This window comes from Lynx canadensis, chromosome B2 (genome assembly GCF_007474595.2).
Source record: "Lynx canadensis isolate LIC74 chromosome B2, mLynCan4.pri.v2, whole genome shotgun sequence".
Lineage (NCBI taxonomy): Eukaryota > Metazoa > Chordata > Mammalia > Carnivora > Felidae > Lynx > Lynx canadensis.
The window spans coordinates 81,048,882-81,067,442 of NC_044307.1; the positions used below are offsets into that span (position 1 = coordinate 81,048,882).

Below are 18,561 nucleotides of genomic sequence, written 5' to 3' on the forward strand. Positions count from 1 at the left end.
GAGGAAGACAGTCTGAAGCAAGCTCCAGGCTCCGAGCTGTCAGCACAGAGCCTAACATGGGGCTTGAATCCACAGACCATGAGATCATGACCTGAGACGAAGTCGGGCACCCAGGCGCCCCCTCCCTCAATTTGTTTAAATCATGATTCAGTTCAAATGATTTTCTGACTCAGTGATTATTCTTTAACCATCTTTTTTTTTTTTTTTTTTTTAATCTTTAACATTTAGGGATTTTTCCCACTATCTTTTGGTTGTTTTTTTTCTTCCTTAATTTAATTCCATTGGGATCACTGAATATGCCATGCATGATTTTAATTCTCCTAAATTTATTGAAACTTGTTTAATCAATCAGAATATGGTCTATCTTGGGGAATGTTCCAGATGTGCAGAATATGTATCCTACAGTTACTGGGCACAGCAATCTAGAAATGTCAGTTAGGTCAAGTTTGTTGATAGCGGGTCTTCTACATGCTTAGAGATTTTCTGTATTTGTTCTATCAATTAATCAGGATAGAGTGTCAAAGTCTCCAATTATAATTGTGAATTTGTCTATTTTTCCTTTTCTGTCACTTTTTGATTCACATATTTTGATACTCTGTTATTAGGCCATATATATTTAGAGTTTCTTTCTTAATTTTGCACTACTGATATTTGGAGCTGGATAATTCTTTGTGGAAGCTGTCCCATGCATTGTAACATATTTAGCAGCATCTCTGCCCTCTAAACACTATATGCCAGAAGCAACCCCACCAACAGTTGTGATAACTAAAAATGTATCCAGATTTGCCCTTGGGGGAAAAATTGCCCCAGTTGAGAACCACTGCACTGGATTTAAAAGTATTTCAAACAAAAACTGGAAAAAAAAAAGTTGAGAGAAAAAATTTTTTCTTTCATTTTTTAAGTGACAAATTTTCAAAATATATAAAACACCTCATATACCACTTAGAAATTTTTATTATAGAGATAATAGGGAGCTTTTATGCAGAACGGTGATAGATTCAGATGTCTTATTCATGACCAGAATAGGGAACGCACAGAGGAAAAAAGTTAAGTTAGTGGTTGCCTGAGGAGCTGTGGGAGAGCACAGTGACTGGGGTGGGAATGGGGGGTGCTACCATCTAAAAGGTATGGGAGCTTCTTTTTGAAATAATGAAAATGTCAGGGCACCTGGCTGGCCCAGTTGAAAGAGCATGCAACTCATGACCTGGGGTCATGAGTTCAAGTCCCATGTTGGGGGACTTTTTTAAATAAAAAAAGAGGGGCTCCTGGGTGGCTCTGTCAGCTAAGCCTAAGCGTCCAACTCTTGATCTCAACTCAGGTCATGATCTTATGGTTCATGAGTTCGAGCCCCACATTGGGCTCTGCACTGGCAGTGTGGAGCCTGCTTGGGATTCTCTCTCCCTCCCTCTCTCTCTGCCCCTCCCCTGCTTGCACTCTCTCTCTCAAAATAAATGAACTTAAAAAAAAATTTAAAAATAATTTTAAAAATTACAAAAGAATGAAGGGGCGCCTGGGTGGCGCAGTCGGTTGAGCGTCCGACTTCGGCCAGGTCACGATCTCACGGTCCGGGAGTTCGAGCCCCGCGTCGGGCTCTGGGCTGATGGCTCAGAGCCTGGAGCCTGTTTCCGATTCTGTGTCTCCCTCTCTCTCTGCCCCTCCCCCCGTTCATGCTCTGTCTCTCTCTGTCTCAAAAATGAATAAACGCTGAAAAAAAAAAAATTAAAAAAAAAATTACAAAAGAATGAAAATGTCTAAACGTCACAGTCTAAAACTGTGGTAACAAGTTACACACATCTGTGAAAACAGCAAAAACCACTGAACTATAAATTTAAATGGAAGAAGTATATGGTACCTGAATTATATCTTAATAAAGCGGTTTTTAAAAATTATTATATTGGGGTGCATGGATGACTCAGTCAGTTGAGTGTCCAACTTCAACTCAGGTCATGATCTCAAGGTTTGTGAGTTTGAGCCCCATATCAGGTTCTCTGCTGTCAGCATGGAGCCCACTTTAGATCCTCTCTCCCCCCTCTCTGCCCTTCCCCCACTTGCGAGCGCACATACTCGCTCTCTCAAAAATAAACATAAAAAGTATTATTATAGCCCATATGTACTGATTACTGTTTCTCTTTAATTTTTTTAAATGTTTATTTATTGAGACAGACACACAGAAATACCGTGCATGGAGGAGAGGCAGAGGGAGAGGGAGACACAGAATCTGAAGCAGGATCCAGGCTCCCAGCTGTCAGCAGAGCCAGACACAGGGTTCAAACCCATGAACCGCGAGATCACGACCTGAGCTGAAGTCAGATGCCCCTGATTACCTGCTCTGTGCTAGGCATTTTGGTAAGCTCCTCACATGCATTATCTGGATCTTACAACAACCTTATTAATAGCAATAATAATTAAGAACCACTTCTACAAAGAGTGCTTACTATAGTGTAGGCATCTAGTCCTCACAGCAACCCATAAAGCAGGCAATATATCCCTATTTTACAGATAAGGAAACTGAAAAATTAAAAAGGGTCAAGGTCACAAAGCTAGGAGAACCAAGAATCCACGTCACAGTCTGGTTCCAGAGCCCCTCCAACTATGTAGTAGCTACCATATGTAATATAGCAAGAAATTGTGACTCAGGAGAGTTAGGTAACTTGTTCAAACCCCAAAAGCAATTATGTAAAAGAGAATTTGATCTTTAGCCACACTTCATTCCAATATCCATGCATGCTCTTAAGCATTCCGCTTTTCTTGAACACAGACAGTAATCAAGGAGGTAAGGATATGTGATATGATTTATAACAACACATTTTTGTTTGGTCCTCAACCCCATTCCAGGCACAGAGCTCCTAAAATCTTTGCAATTTCCTGTGAGCAGAGTGATAAAGGTGTCTTTTGTTATGTTAAGGAGGTGAATTTTGTGTGTGAGGGGGGCGGGGGTGGGGTTGTTGTTGTTGTTGTTTTAAGTAAGCTCTAGGCCCAACATGGTGCTTGAATTCACTAGATTGAGATCAACAGTTGCATGCTCTACCTACTGAGCCAGCCAGGCGCCCCAAGGAGGTGAATTTTGCAAAGCACCCAAGGATGGAACTGGCTGCCAAGAGAACCAACCAAGTGATGAGTGTTGGAACTTTCAGTCCCACCCCCACCTCCACCTCAAGGGCCAAGGGTTGGTCAATGAATTCCAACACCAATGGCTAAAGTTTTCATCAATTATACCCTATGTAATGAAGCCTCCATAAAAACCCAAAGGGACTTGGTCAGGAGAGCTTCCAGGTTGGTAAAAATATGGATATGTGGAGAAAGTGTCACCTCTGGAGAGGGCATGGAAGCTCTGCACTCCTCACATACCTTGTCCCTATGCATCTCTTCCATCTGGCAGTTCCAGAATTCTATCCTTTCATAACAAACCAGTAATTTAGTAAGTAAAATGTTTGAGTTCTGTGAGCCACTCTAGCAAATTAATCAAACCCAAGGAGGGGGTTGTAGAGAACCTCCAATCCACAGCCAGTTGGTCAGAAGTACAGGTGACAACCTGGACTTTCAAATAGCATTCAGAGGTGGGGAGGGCAGTTTTGAAAGACTCAGCCCTTAACACGTGGGATCTCATGTTATCTCCAAGTAGACAGTGTCAGAATTGAGTTAAATTATAAGACACCCAGTTTGTGTCTGAGAATTGCTTGGAGGTGTTGGAAAACCCACACTGGAATGGAGTCAGAATTGTAGGATGGTGGTGACAATAGGGATGAAAAGGAAGTAATAGATTCAATACTGAGTAAATAAAACACGGAAGACTTGGCCATATGTGAAGGAAAAGAAGTGAGAAGAGTGAGGACACTCAGTTCTCTAAAGTAGATAGGCAGAAGTTGCTGTCACCAGCTGAGATAAAGAACAAAACAAAACAAAAAACCCACAATCCTAAAGAATTCTTACTTCAGATCCCAATTGCAATGAGAATCATGTTTCAAAAGGCTTTGCTTTCCCATAAAAATTGCTTTGTTTCCAAAAAATAGGATACAGAATGGCAACACAATCAAGTCTTCTGAGTGAAAGGTTTGAAATTAATCATGAAAATGGTAAGGAACAAACCGAAAGACATCTCAGGAGAGAATCTGACAATGTGACACACAAAAAAGGGAGAAGCAAAGGTGTCCCAATCTCCTTAATTCAAATGAACTTTCTAGTAGCTTTCAAGTCTAATACTACTTCTATACAATCTCAGAATTCACATGAGTGATTCTCACACCTGTCAGATTCTCTAAAACTGTATCCAATAAAGGCTACAAACCATTTCCCCTCCCTACCCCCAGTACATAAACATCTATGTTACACCCAATTACAGTGGTAGCAACACAAATCCCCTGTTGCTGGTCTATGATCCCTAGTTTCAGAACATCTGCTCTAAATTCTAACACCCACTTACAGAAAAATACATCTATCAACAATCCATAACTCAGGACTGTCACCAAAAGCTCAGCTCATACAAAGTGATGATCTCTTTCCTTACTTAGTCCAGCCCACCAAAACTCACTTCTCTTTCACCAGCTCACCATGTTTAGTGATTCCCTTCACTGGGGCTCAGAGGCCCCAGGGTATCTCTGACCTTCTCTCCCACCCCTCTTCTCCCCCTCCCCCTGCCCTTTACATGCTCAATTTGTTTTCACCAAACAGAAATGCCTCTCATGTTAGTTCTCTGCAGCTCCAGACCCAAAATACTCCCGTCGCTTCCTGAGCAAAAGGATATATGTGTACACAATGCATTCGTGACTGAATAAATAAGTTCTAGATACGGGAGTTAGAAGGAAAAAAATAAACTAAACACATTTTCTACTCTCTAGAAGTTCAGAGATATTGGGAGTGGGGAAGCATAAAATGGGAAATTAAAATGCAACGTGAAAAGAAAATGCATGATAAAGGTTCTCAACTTAGCAGGGAGTTGAGAGAAGGCTCTTAAAAGGACAAAACCCCATTTCTTAGAAAATTCTAATCCACATCATAGTCTCTACGGTTAATGTCACACAGCATTAGCTGTCTTGCTTTGTCCTTCAGTTGTTTTCTGTGTTTATGAACGGTCTCCAAAAATAGACGCTAAGTTCCCTGGGGGCAGAGACCGTAACGAATTTCTCTGTCTCCTCACAGAACCATACTGTGCCTCACGCAAAGCAGGAACGCAATCAATACGTGTCAGCCGGCCACAACTAAAGGATGGAGCAGAAAAGAAAAACAGTCACCCAGACTAACAGGGGTGGCTAGACTTGGCACACTTAAGTTAATACACATGTCAAGCGGGCAGAGATACAACTTCAATTACAGAAAAACAAACCACATTTCTTTCGGAAGGCCACGTCTGCTACAGAGAGGAGACAGAGGTAGGTTGGAGGAGAATGGAAGGGTCCCTCAGATACACACAAAAGGCTTCTTCCAATTTCCTCAAACACGCGCGGACGTCTCCACCCCGGACCAGCCCTGCGGAGGGGGCCAGGGTGACAGAACGCCGCTTCTCCCCTCCCTTAAAGTTGCGCGTCTCACTCAGGGTCGCAGGGCACGCGCGAGGGGGGCGGCCGGGGGCGGCCCGGCGTTTTCCCTCTCCCTCCTTCTTTTACCTGCTTGGCCAAGAACCTGCCCAGTTCGCTGCGGCTCTTCTCGTTCTTGGCAGCGAGTAAGCGCAGCGGCGCGGCCGCCACCTCTAGGAAAAGGTGCTCCATGACCGCAGACCCTCCGCCCCCGGCGGTCATCAGCGCTCCCTACTTAGCGCTGGGAGCCCCCGAGCCACCGAGGTCCCGCGCTGGAGGTGCCAGCAACTACGCCCCCGGGGAAACCAGCCACGGCTGCCCCGCAGACACCGGGAGAACTGCAGCACACGTGGGGGAGCACGCGGCGCCCTACGTCATCAGCCCTCGACCACGACCGCCACGGCAGGGCGGCCCCAGCCCCGCCCCCTCAGCAGCGGAAACAGCGGGAGTCACTACCGCCCCAGTTCCGGGAGGACGTTTGAAGCGGGCATCGATATCGTGATTCGGGTCCGACCATTGCAGTGATGGTAGGTCCCGGAGACAAGGTGTGGCGGGACAGCAAGACAGGAGATTCTACTAGGCCCGGAACTGAGGGAGCCCGTAGCGGCATGTGATCCTCAGCCCACCGTGCCTCCCTCCTATTGAAATTCACAAGTGTGACCAGCACCCCCCCTTGCAGCATTCTTTTTTTTTATTATTATTTTAATGTTTATTTATTTTTGAGAGACAGAGGGAGATACAGAATCCCAAGCAGGGAAACAGGCTCGAGGCTCTGAGCTGTCACCACAGAGCCTGATGCAGGGGTGGAATTCAGGAAGTCGGAGGCTTAGGACTGAGCTCCCCAAGCGCCCCACCTTGCAGCATCCTTAATACAAATATTGGAAATAAGTGTTCAGTTAGGGAATATTTAAGTAAAGTAGGGCATATATATTATATTACGACGTCATTTAAAAGGGTGGAGTAGAAGAGAACCTGAAAGTTCATTTTTGTGATGTTCAAGAACAAGCCAAAATAATGACAAAGTCAAGCTAACGGTTGCTATGAGAAGTGTTGACAACCAAGGAACCTGAGGGAACATGCTATGGTAATGGAAATGTTTCCTTATCTTCCTCTTGGTGGTGTTACTCTGGTAGATAAATTTTAAAAAGCAAAAAATTGTACACAAGATTTGTGCACCTTGTGTAAATTATATTCCTAAAAAGTGTTTTTAAAGGGGGGTAGATCTCTAATAGCAAGTGTATACCATGAGTCAATATTTTAAGAAGGTATTTGAGGGATGCCTGACTGGCTCAGTTGGTGGAGCCTGTGACTCTTGATCTCGGGGTTGTGAGTTCAAGCCCCATATTGGGTGAAGAGATTACATAAAAATAAAATTTTTTAAAAATGTATTTGAATTTGAATTTTTTTCCCCTAGGGTTTGAACGTTAGCTTCTGGGGGAACTCAAACTCAAGCACAGGACTTCCAGAACTAGGGAACTGTGGAGGTGGGCAAAAAACGTTTCCACATAAATAATGTTTCTAAAATTCCCAAGAAGATCAAGAGGGTTCCCTGAGGACGTAGCACAATGGATGAAAAATTACCCACATTTGAGGAATTACTCATTTTTACCCCTGGGTATATCCCATATATATGTGAAGTGCACTTGTTAATAAAATTATGTGTTGTTGTTTTCTTGTTAATCAGTCTTATATGACAGTGGTCTTACCCAAGAACTTAGAAGGGTAAAGGAAAAAGTATTTTTCCTCCTCTACACACCCTTTCTCAAGCAACCATAAGGCAACATTTTTGGGTGATAGAAATGTTCCAAGACTGTATTGTGGTGATGGTGGCATAACTCTATAAATGGAATAAAGTCATTGAATTGCTCACTTAACAATGAACGAACTTTATGGTATATAAGTTAAACCTCAGAAAACCTTTAGCGGTGCCTGGGTGGCTCAGTCAGTTGAGCATCGGGGTCTTGATCTCAGGGTCGTTAAGTTCAAACCCTACACTGGGGTCTGCAGTGAGTGTGGAGCCTACTTAAAAAAAAAAGGAAAAGTTCTAAAAATAAAGTTATACTAATCAGCAAGGAATAGGATATGTGTAGGTACAGATGAAACAAGATTGGCAATATATTGATAATTAATGAAACTAGATGTTGAGTGAAGGGAGTTCATTATACTCTTTCTACTTTTGAGTAGAAAAATTTCAATAATAAAAGGTAAAATAATATCTATTTTCAAAAAGACTACTAGGGTCATGTCAAAAGGACTCAGGTACTAAACAGTAGCAGAATATACCACTTAGGCATGAAGGAATTTGGAACATGCCACCCTAAACTATGCCACGTTGGTATATTGATTATTTTGAGGTAAAGACCCTTTGAAACAGAAGATGCAGGAGGGGCTCTCTGACCATGCCTCCCCTTTCTACATATAGCAAGGCATAAAATTTCCCATGAGAAAAGTGCCCCCCCCCGACTTTACAAGGAATAAAAGAAGGTATTTATCACCTGAGACTGGTAATTGACACCAAATGGGTCTGTACAAACAAACTTACTAAAATAATCCTTATCTTCCACTAATTTTCCCTCCCTAAGTCTCCTAGTTGCTTGCCTACAATTTACTGCCTCTAGCCCAAACCTCTTTTGCCTTGTCATTTCTTTACAAATCTATTGCTGCTTTTTCTAGAAGATCTATAAGCTTTCTTGAACTGAACACAATTGAGGAAAAGCAGATCCAGGAGCTCTCTGCCCTCCTATTTGCCTGTAAGCAGGATATAAGTTTTTTTTGCCTGTAAGCAGGATATAAGTTTTTAAGAGTGTCTCCCCTTCCCTTCTCTACAACTGTAGACTTTTATTAGCACAGAGAGAGCAGCAGAAGAAACTATATAACAAACTTTGCTAAAACTGTCTGTTATCTACCATTAGTTTCCCCATATATTTGCCTTCTCACAATTTGCCACCTCCAGAAACTCAAAGTTCTTTTCCTTTGTTTTGTCACTTCTCTAAAAATTTATTGTTCTTTTTTTAAGATGCTATATAAGCCCAAGTTTTAACTATTTGAGTTACTGATCTGAGTCCTCCTATGTGTATGCATGATGCACAGGTTAATAAATTTATGTTTTTCTCTTGTTAATCTGTCTCTTTTTAATGTATTTTATCAGGCCCAAGCCAGAGAACCCAAAATGGGTAAGGAAAGTTATTTCTTTTCCTCCTTTACAGTACCAACTTAAAGAGATCTCCGCTGACCAATGATGGTACAATTTGAGCTTCAATGAAGATAACAATTGCAATGAATTGACCCGTTATATATGTTTAAATCCATGACTACATAATAATATTTTTAAAAAACTGGTTACCTTTGGGGGCACCTGCATGGCTCAGTGCATGGCTTAAGTGTCCAACTCTTGATTTCAACTCAGGTGATGATCTCACAGTTGTGAAATCAAGCCCCACCTTTGGTCCACACTGAGTGCAGAGCTGCTTGGGATTCTCTCTCCCTCTCTGTCTCTGCCCCTCTGCAACCCCCTCAAAAATAAATAAACTTAAAAAAAATTAAAAATAAAAAGAACATAATACCACCAATAGTCTTCTCAAAAGTATCAAATCTCGAGATCTAGCTGCCAATATGCAGAAAATAAAGAGAACAGAGAAATATGTTAAACTGCACCATGAATATATAATCAGCAAAATCCAGACTGTTGGGAGAGTCTACAAGTCAAAAACAATTTTTCAAGAGATGAACTTATTTTTTTCAATTAATTTATTTATTTTGAGAGAAAGAGACAGTGCATGTGTGCACACACAGGTGCCCACAGGAGAGAGGGGAAGAGAGAGAGGAAAGAGAATCCCAAGCAGGCTCTGTACTGTCACTGCTGAGCCTGATTCAGGGCTCAAACTCACAAACCTCAAGATCGTGACTGGAGCCAAAATCAAGAGTCAGACACTTAACCGACTGAGCCAGCCACGTGCCCCTAAAGAGATGAATTTAAAGAAAAAGTAAGGGGGGACACCTGGGTGGCTCAGTCTGTTGAGTATCTGACTGGCTCGTCATGATCTTGCAGTTTGTGAGTTCAAGCCCCACATCAGGCTCTGTGCTGACAGCTCAGAGCCTAGAGCTTACTTAGGATTCTGTGTCTCTCTCTCTGCCCCTCCCCCACTCATGCTCTGTCTCTCAAAAATGAATAAATGTTAAAAAAAAAAAAAAGAAAGAAAGGCTGGGGAACCTGGCTGGCTCATTTGGTAGAACACACAATCCTTGACCTCAGGGTTCTGAGTTCAAGCTCCATGTTGGATGTAGAAATTACTTAAAAATAAAATATTAAAAAACAACAAAAAAATAAATAAAAAGGAAAAGAAAGGTATGGGAGGGGAAACTGAATTATGAGACTGCTACAGACTGAATGTTTGTGTCCTCCAAAATTAATGGTATTTGGAGGCAAGGTATTTGGTATTTGGAGGCAAGGCCTTTGGGAAGTAATTAGCTTTAGGTAAAGTCATGAGGGTGGAGCACCAATAAAGGGATTAGTGCCCTTGCAAGAAGAAACCAGAGCCTAACCTCTCTTTCTGCCATGTGAGCATTCAGTAAGAAGGCAGCTACCTACAAACCAGGAAGAGAGCTCTCACCAGGCACGGAATTTGCCGGCACCTTAACCTTAGACCTCTCAGCCTCCAGAGCTGTGAAAAATAAATGTTTGTTGTTTAAGCCACCAGTCTGTGGTATTTTGTTCTAGCAGCCTGAACTAAGACTGAGACTTATGACACTTAGCAAATTTTTATAACACAGGCAAAACTAAATTGTAGTGCCTAGAAATGCACACTTGGTTAATCAAACCATAACAAAATGCAAGGGAGTTTTTACCCTGACAGTCAGGATAGTAGTTTTTGTTTGGAGGAGAGGGGCTGTGTTTGGGGTAGGGCATATAGAAAAGCTTGTAAGTTTGATTTCATGACCTGTGTGGCAGTTACAATGATATTTACCTAATAATATTTCATTAATAGATGTTTTTATTGTTCTATAATATAAGTTTTTTTAATGAATACAGAAAATGTAAATAAAAACTAAAAAATTGTGGGATTCAGAACTCAGGACACGTCAGGGGTAAGAGTTCTCATTTCTCCCAGGTGCTCTTTTTCTTTTTTTAAGTTTATTTATCTATTTTGAGAGAGGAAGAGAGAGAGAGAATGAGTGGGAGAGGTGGGGGGAGAGAGAGAGAGAGTCCCAGGCAGGTTCTGCACAGTGTGGAGCCCCACAAGGGTCTTGAACCCACAAACCTTGAGATCAAGACCTGAGCTAAAACAAAATCGGATGCTACACCGACTGAGCCACCCAGGCACTCTTCTTTAACTTCAAATTATTGCTGTCAAAAAATTATTTGTGCTTCAGGAGCACCTGGCTGGCTCAGTTGCTGGAGCATGCAATTCTTTTTTTTTTTTAATTTTTTTCAATGTTTATTTATTTTTGAGAGACAGAAACAGAGCGTGAATAGGGAAGGGGCAGAGAGACAGGGAGACACAGAATCCAAAGCAGGCTCCAGGCTCGGAGCTGTCGGGAAAGAGCCCGATGCAGGACTCGAACCCACAAACCGCAGGATCATGACCTGAGCCAAAGTTGGACGCTTAACCGACTAAGCCACCCAGGCGCCCCTGGAGCATGCAATTCTTGATATTGGGATTGTAAGATTACTTAAAAATAAAATATTGGGTATAGAGACTACTTAAAAGCAAAATATTAAAAAAAAATTATTTGTGTCTCATTAGGATATCAGAAGTGTTCTTTGAAGTTGAGAGAGCCCTGAAACAGTATCTAAGGATCTCAGCCATTAGTTGTACTTTTCCATTAACTAGCTGTGTGACCTAGGTTAAGTGACTTAACCTTCCAAAGCCTCAGTTTTTCTCTAGAAGTTCTGATTCTGTGTCTGTCTCCCAGAGTCAATAAATACTCTAGGAACACAGGAAGTGCCATATCACACAGTGCTGACATACTTTTCTCATACACAATATGCATTTAATAAATGGTCAACCTTTCCAGGATGACTGAGAAAACCAGGAGCAATTTAATTAAATCACTTGTGCAAATTATAAAAAATAACATGTTTAGAAACTGTTGTACCAGGGGCACCTGGCCGGCTCAGTTGGTAGCGTGTGTGACTCTTAATCTCAAGGTTGTGAGTTTGAGCCCCACATTGGGGGTAGAAATTACTTAAAAATGAAACCTTTAAAAAAGGCAGGGGGAAACTGTTGCACTGATTTCTCTATCTACTTATAAACTGTGTAAGAGCATATACAAATTAAGAGGCTTAATTTTCCTTGAAAACAAGGGAGGAAACTCCTCCTCTCTCTACTTCACTTCATTCTTTTCTTTAGAATTTTTTTCTCTTCTTTCCAGCTCTTTTCAAATACATGTATATTTTTTAAAAATAAGCCTCTTGCCAGTTTTACAACTCGGGAATTTTTCTTTAAGGACCTGGGAGCCATCTCTTTGTAACAAAATCATCGCCAAGGAAGATAATGCTCAGTCGCCCAATTTCTGGGGAGGTGGACCTAACTTGTCACCTGACTCTGAATTGCAAAACCTACCTAATATAATGGATTATAGCCACTTGGCTATTGTTAAGTTAATTAAACAAACAGGCCATGAGACTGAGGTGGCTCTAATGCCTTGGTAGCCTTCCTAAGCAAATCAAAATCTAAGTCTGGTGAATGCCTGAAGGTTAGGAAATCAAAACACTAAAGACAATCACAAACAGCCAACCCAGCTTTGAGCTATAGCAAATCCAATTCCTTTCTTTGCATCTATACTTTCTGTATAAATGTTTCTCTCGGCTTCTGTCACAGAGTACTACTTCTGGTTTAACACTGCCCAATTTGGATTGATTTTTGCTCAAATAAACCCTTAAATTTTTATTTTATTTTTTCTATTTTTTAAGTAGGCTCTGCACTGTTTGTGGGGCTCAATACAGGACTTGAACTCATGACTCTTTGATCAAGACCTGAGCCGAGATCAAGAATTGGATGCTTGGAGTGCCAGCGTAGCTCTGTCGGTTAAGTGACCGACTTCGGCTCAGGTCATGATCTCACAGCTCTTGAGTTCAAGCCCTGCATCAGGCTCTGTGATGACAGCTCAGAGCCTGTAACCTGCCTTGGATTCTGCATTTCTCTCTCTCTCTCTCTGCCCCTCCCCTGCTTGTGCTCTCTCTCTCTCTCTCTCTCTCAAAAATGAATAAACTTAAGGACAAAAAAAGAGTTGGATGTTTAACCAACTGAGCCACTCAGGCAACCCAACTCTTTTTTTTTTTAATAAAATTTTTTATGTATATTTTATTTATTTTGAGGGAGAGAGAGAGAGAGAGAGGAAGAGAGAACAAGCAGCAGGGGAGGGTCAGAGAGAGGGATGGACAGAGGATCCAACGCAGGTTCTGTGCTGATAGCTCAACTCACTAACAGTAAGATCATGACCTGAGCCTAAGTCAGACACTTAACCCACTGAGCCACCCAGGCACCCCTTCCCCCACTCTTAAAATTTTTATTAAGCCTTGGTGTATCTTTTAACACTATATAAAAGGGTGAAATTTCTGTCTTTGCAACCTCTTTAGGGGATTGTCTGTGATGTGCATCACATTCTGGTTTTATGCTAATTCAGTAATAAAATTGTTACCTTTCTCTGCCTTCATGGAGAAATTTTCTGGGTTTGGAAGAGATTTTGTTTTTAATTGTTTTCCCCAACAGCTGTGATTTCATATATAAAAATTTTTTAATGTTTATTGTTGAGGGGGAGAGAGAGAGAGAGAGCACCAGCACGAACAGGGGAGGGGCAGAGAGAGAGAGAGACAGAGAATTCAAAGTAGGCTCTGAGCCCTCAGCGCAAGCCCAGCCCCACAAACCTGGAGATCATAATCTGAGCCGAAGGCAGACGACACTCAACTGACTGAGCCCCCAAGGCATCCCGTGATTTCATACATAAAACAAGCGGTCACATTGAGAATTAGAAGAAACCAAGTCCCTCTCATCATTATTTTCAATAATGAATTCCTTACTAAATTATCAGTTCCTTCCATAAACATTGACTACCCAGTTAGCTTATTCAATACCTACTATAGACCTTTCTTTATTCATATTTAATAGTAAATGTCCATAAGAGGCAAAAAAAAAAAATCTCTTTCTCTCTCAAGATTTTCTGGTTTCAACTGTTCCTAATTCTCATACTCAATGTAAAGATGACAGACAGGGGCCCAGACCTTAAGGATTCTCAGTCTTATGGTGAAGGCAGACACCTAAGGGATAGTATCACAAAGGGTTCCCATAGAGATTTAGGGAGAAGGTGCTATGAGAATACAAATAGGGTATCTGCCAAGTCAACCTGGAAAACAGCAAACACTTCTGGAGAAAGTGGGATATGAGCTCAGGGTCGAAAGTAATATAATAGGTTTTATCACAGATTTAGAGAAAAGTCAAAGAAATTACACATTAGATGCTATTTCTCTAGTAAGCTTTTCATGGAGACCCTTGTTGCTAGCCCTATTCCTTTATGTCTCAATCACTCTTTTCTCTGCCCTGCTCTGAGAAAGTCTCCTCCATCAAGTGAATCTCTGTCTCTTCTGGGAAAAGTCCATTCTTTTTCCACAGAGCCTCACCTATGATATGTTATGTTTCCAAAATATCTGGGAGAATTTCCAAAGCATATTAATAGCCATGCATTTCTCACAGCCTGAATTCTTTTTTTTTTCTTTTTAATGTTTATTTCGTTTTGAGAGAGAGAGAGAGAGAGCATGAGCAGGGGAGAGGCAGGGTGAAAAGGAAACACAGAATCCAAAGCAGGTTCCAGGCTCTGAGCTGTCAGCACAGAGCCTGACATGGGTCCTGAACCCATGAGCCGAGCCATGAGATCATGACCTGAGCCGAAATTGGATGCTTAACCGACTGAGCCACCCAGGCACCCCTCTCACAGTCCAAATTCTTTAACCAATTACCCCCACGTTTACTATTGTTAAAAACAAGACAACAGACTGACTCTTGGTTTCAGCTCAGGTCATGATCTCATGGTTTGTGAGTTGGAGCGCCACATGGGGCTTTGTGCTGACAGTGCAGTCTGCTTGGGATTCTCTCCCTCTCTCTCTGCCCCTCCCCTGCTCGCTCTGTCTCTCTCTCAAAATAAATAAATAAAAACTTAAAAATATTTTTAATTAAAAAAAATTTAAAAAACCAAGACAACAGATCCCAAAATGGAGGTGCTTATGCAAAGCTCTACTTTACTAAACCAAGACTTAATTACAGTTCAGCATGCCCAGAAATGGAGTTTTAAACCATTCGGTCAGGATTAGCACTAGTAGCTAATCTGCCTGATTAGCACTAGTAGGTAATCTGCCTGAAAGACTCCTGCCAATCCCTGAGGAAAGTAACTGCAATACCCATTTGATTTTTTACCAGTACAACTTCCTTGTTTCTACTCTCTTTTGCTTATGAAAGTTCTTCATTTTATATAGCTCCTCGGAGTTCTTTTTCATTTTCTAGATTGGATGCTGCCTGACTCAAATAGATTTTTGCTTAAATAAACCCTTAAAAATGTTAATATATCTCAGTTTATCTTTTAACATTATCAATATGACCATTGATTAGTTTCGCCTGGTCTTGAACTTCCTATAAATGAAATCACACAGTATGCATTATCTGTGTCTGTTATAACACAATTTATTTTTTTCTTTCTCTTATTTTTTTTAAATGTGCTTTTTCTTTTTGGGGTGCTTGGGTGGCTTAGTTGGGTAAGGATCGAACTCTGGCGCAGATCATGATCTTGTGGTTTGTGAATTCAAGCCCCGCGTTAGGTTCTGTGCTGACAGCTCAGAGCTTGGAGCCTGCTTCAGATTCTGTGTCTACCTCTCTCTCTCCCTCTTCCCCACTTGCAATGTGTCTCTCTCTCTCTCTGTCTCTCTCAAAAATAAACATTTTTTATAATAAATAAATAAATAAATATCAAAAATTTTTTAAATAAATATACTTTTTCTTTTAAAAATGTGTATTTTTAATTTTTGTGAATTAAAAACAATTTTAATGTTTGTTTTTGAGACAGAGGCACAGGGTATGAGTGGGGGTGGGGCAGAGAGTGAGGGAGACATAGAATCCTAAGCAGTCTCCAGCCCCTGAGCTGTCAGCACAGAACCCCATGAGAGGCTCGAATTCATGAACTATGAGATTGTGACCTGAACCCAAGTCAGATGCATAACTGACTGAGGCACCCAGGCGCCCCTAAATGTTTAATTATTTTGGGGGGTGGGTAGAGAGCAGGGGAGTGGCAGAGAGAGAGGGACAGAGGATCCGAAAGAAACCTCTGTGCCGATAGCAGACTTGGGGCTTGAACTCATGAGCCGTGAGAGATCATGACCTAAGCCTTGAACTCATGAACTGTGAGATCATGACCTGAGCCAAAGTCAGATGCTTAACCAACTGAGCCACCCAGGCACCCCTTTTCTTTCTCGTATTGATGAACATTTAGGTTGTTTCCAGTCACAGCTGTTATGAATATGAATGAAGCCTTTATAAATATCATGATATATGCTTCTTGATGTACAAAACACACATAGCTCTTGGGTATATAATCAAGAATGGGATTGTGGGGTCGTAAGCTGTTTTGTTTTTTTTTTTTCAGACTGAGTTTTTTTTTTTTAATTAATTAATTTTAAAAATTTAAATCCAAGTTAGTTAGCATATAGTGTAATAATGATTTCAGGAATAAAATTTAATGATTCATCACTTATATGTAACACCCAGTGCTCATTTCAACAAGTGTCCTCCTTAATGCCCATCACCCATTTAACCCATCCTCCACCCAATGCCTCACCAGAAACTCTCAGTTTGTTCTCTGTATTTAAGAGTCTCTTATGGTTTGTCTGCCTCTCAGTTTTTGCTTCCCTTGCCTATATTCATCTGTTTGTATCTTAAATTCCACATATGAGTGAAATCATATGGTATTTGTCTTTGACTGACTTAATTTTTAATGTTTATTCATTTCTAAATTTTTAAAAAATGTTTATTTTTGAGAGAGAGAGAGAGAGAGCGAGCAAGCTGGGGAGGGGTAGAGAGAGAGAGAGAGAGAGAGAGGGAGACACAGAATCTGAAGCAGGCTCCAGGCTCTGAGATTTCAGCACAGAGCCCGACACAGGGCTCACACCCGTGAACCATAAGATCATGACATGAGCCGAAGTCAGAGGCTCAACCAACTGAGCCACCCAGGTGCCCCATAATGTTTATTCATTTCTGAGCGAGAGAGAGAGAGAGAGAGAGCACTCGAGTGATCAGGGGAGGGGCAGAGAGAGGGGGTACAGAGGATCCAAATTGGGATCTGCTGACAGCAGTGGGCCTGATGCAGGGCTCAAACTCCCAAACCGCAAGATCATGACCTGAGCCGAAGTCAAACGCTCAACCGACTGAGCCACCCAGGTGCCCCAAGGCTGGTTATTTTAAACACAAACTGTGGTAAATAATGTTAAACAGTTTTCCAAAATGGTTGCAACAATTCTCACCATCATTAGGAAAGTGTGAAAGTTTCAGTTATTCTGTTTCTTTGTTGATACTTGTTATTCTCAGACTTTTTTTCCCCCTTATAACTTAAACTATTTATTTTCTCTTTATTACATATACATTTATGGAAAAGGATGTTGATTATATACAAGTGTCCTCATTTACAGTCACACCATTATCATTAGTTTCTCCTTTTCTTCTTTTCTCTGTTCACTAGTACAGTCTGTAACACTATTATGTTAACTGTGATTAATAACATTCTGAGCAAACATTGTAGTCCTTAATTTCCACTGGATCCTTGTATCTTTATTTTGAAAAATATGCATTTATAAATTTTAAGATCATTTCTATGTGTCTAATTTCCCACAGTAACAGAAGTTTTGTATTTATTTATTATTTTTTTTGGAATTTAAAAAATTTATTTATTTATTTTTTAATTTACATCCAAGTTAGTTAGCATATAGTGCAACAATGATTTCAGGAGTAGATTCCTTAGTGCCCCTTACCCATTTAGCCCATTCTCCCTCCCACAACCCCTCCAAGCAACCCTTTGTTTGTTCTCCGTATTTAAGAGTCACTTCTGTTTTGTCCCCCTCCCTGCTTTTATATTATTTTTGCTTCCCTTCCCTTATGTTTATCTGTTTTGTATCTTAAAGTCTTCATATGAGTGAAGTCATATGATAGTTGTCTTTCTCTGACTGACCAATTTCGCTTAGCATAATGCCCTCTAGTTCCATCTGCGTAGTTGCAAATGGCATGATTTCATTCTTTTTGATCGCCGAGTAATACTCCATTGTATATATATACCACATCTTCTTTATCCATTCATCCACCGATGGACATTTGGGCTCTTTCCATACATTGCCTATTGTTGATACTGCTGCTATAAACATGGGGGTGCATGTGTCCCTTTGAAACAGCATACCTGGGGGCGCCTGGGTGGCGCAGTCGGTTAAGCGTCCGACTTCAGCCAGGTCACGATCTCGTGGTCCATGAGTTCGAGCCCCGCGTCAGGCTCTGGGCTGATGGCTCGGAGCCTGGAGCCTGTGTCCGATTCTGTGTCTCCCTCTCTCTCTGACCCTCCCCCGTTCATGCTCTGTCTCTCTCTGTCCCAAAAATAAATAAAAAACGTTGAAACAGCATACCTGTATCTCGTGGATAAATACCTAGTAGTGCAATTGCTGGCTTGTAAGGTAGTTCTATTTTTAGTTTTTTGAGGAACCTCCATGCTTTTTTCCAGAGTGGCTGCACCAGTTTGCATTCCCATCTCAGACTTTTTTTAATTTTAGCCAGACTGGTTGGGTTGTAGAGGTATCTCATTGTTTGAATTTGCATTTCCCTGATGAGCAAGAATGTTAGTATGTCTTCAACTACTTAGTTGTCATATGGGTATACTTTTGGTGTAGTTTTTTTTGCCCATTAAAAAAAAAATTGGGTCGTCTTTTTGTTATTGATTTATGGGTGTGAGTGTGGCTTGTTGTTTTGTTTAGTATTCTGGATTTAATTCTTTGTCAGATATATGTATTATAAATATCTTCCCATGGTTGGTAGTG

General features: G+C 41.2%; 1 protein-coding gene and 1 long non-coding RNA gene across 2 annotated transcripts in view; one reads left to right on the forward strand and one right to left on the reverse strand.

The window, feature by feature from the left end:
- The window catches only part of MDN1 (midasin AAA ATPase 1), a 175,975-nt gene extending 170,163 nt beyond the window's left edge, over positions 1 to 5,812 (reverse strand). The window contains 1 exon segment of the mRNA XM_030315968.1: positions 5,601 to 5,812. Coding sequence (XP_030171828.1) covers positions 5,601 to 5,732 — 132 coding nt within the window. The 5' untranslated portion in view covers positions 5,733 to 5,812.
- Positions 5,813 to 5,974: 162 nt separating this feature from the next.
- Positions 5,975 to 7,190, forward strand: LOC115514192. Its single transcript, XR_003968898.1, has 2 exons — positions 5,975 to 6,037; positions 6,925 to 7,190. It is a non-coding gene; the product is annotated as an uncharacterized LOC115514192 (long non-coding RNA).
- Positions 7,191 to 18,561: the final 11,371 nt, after the last annotated feature.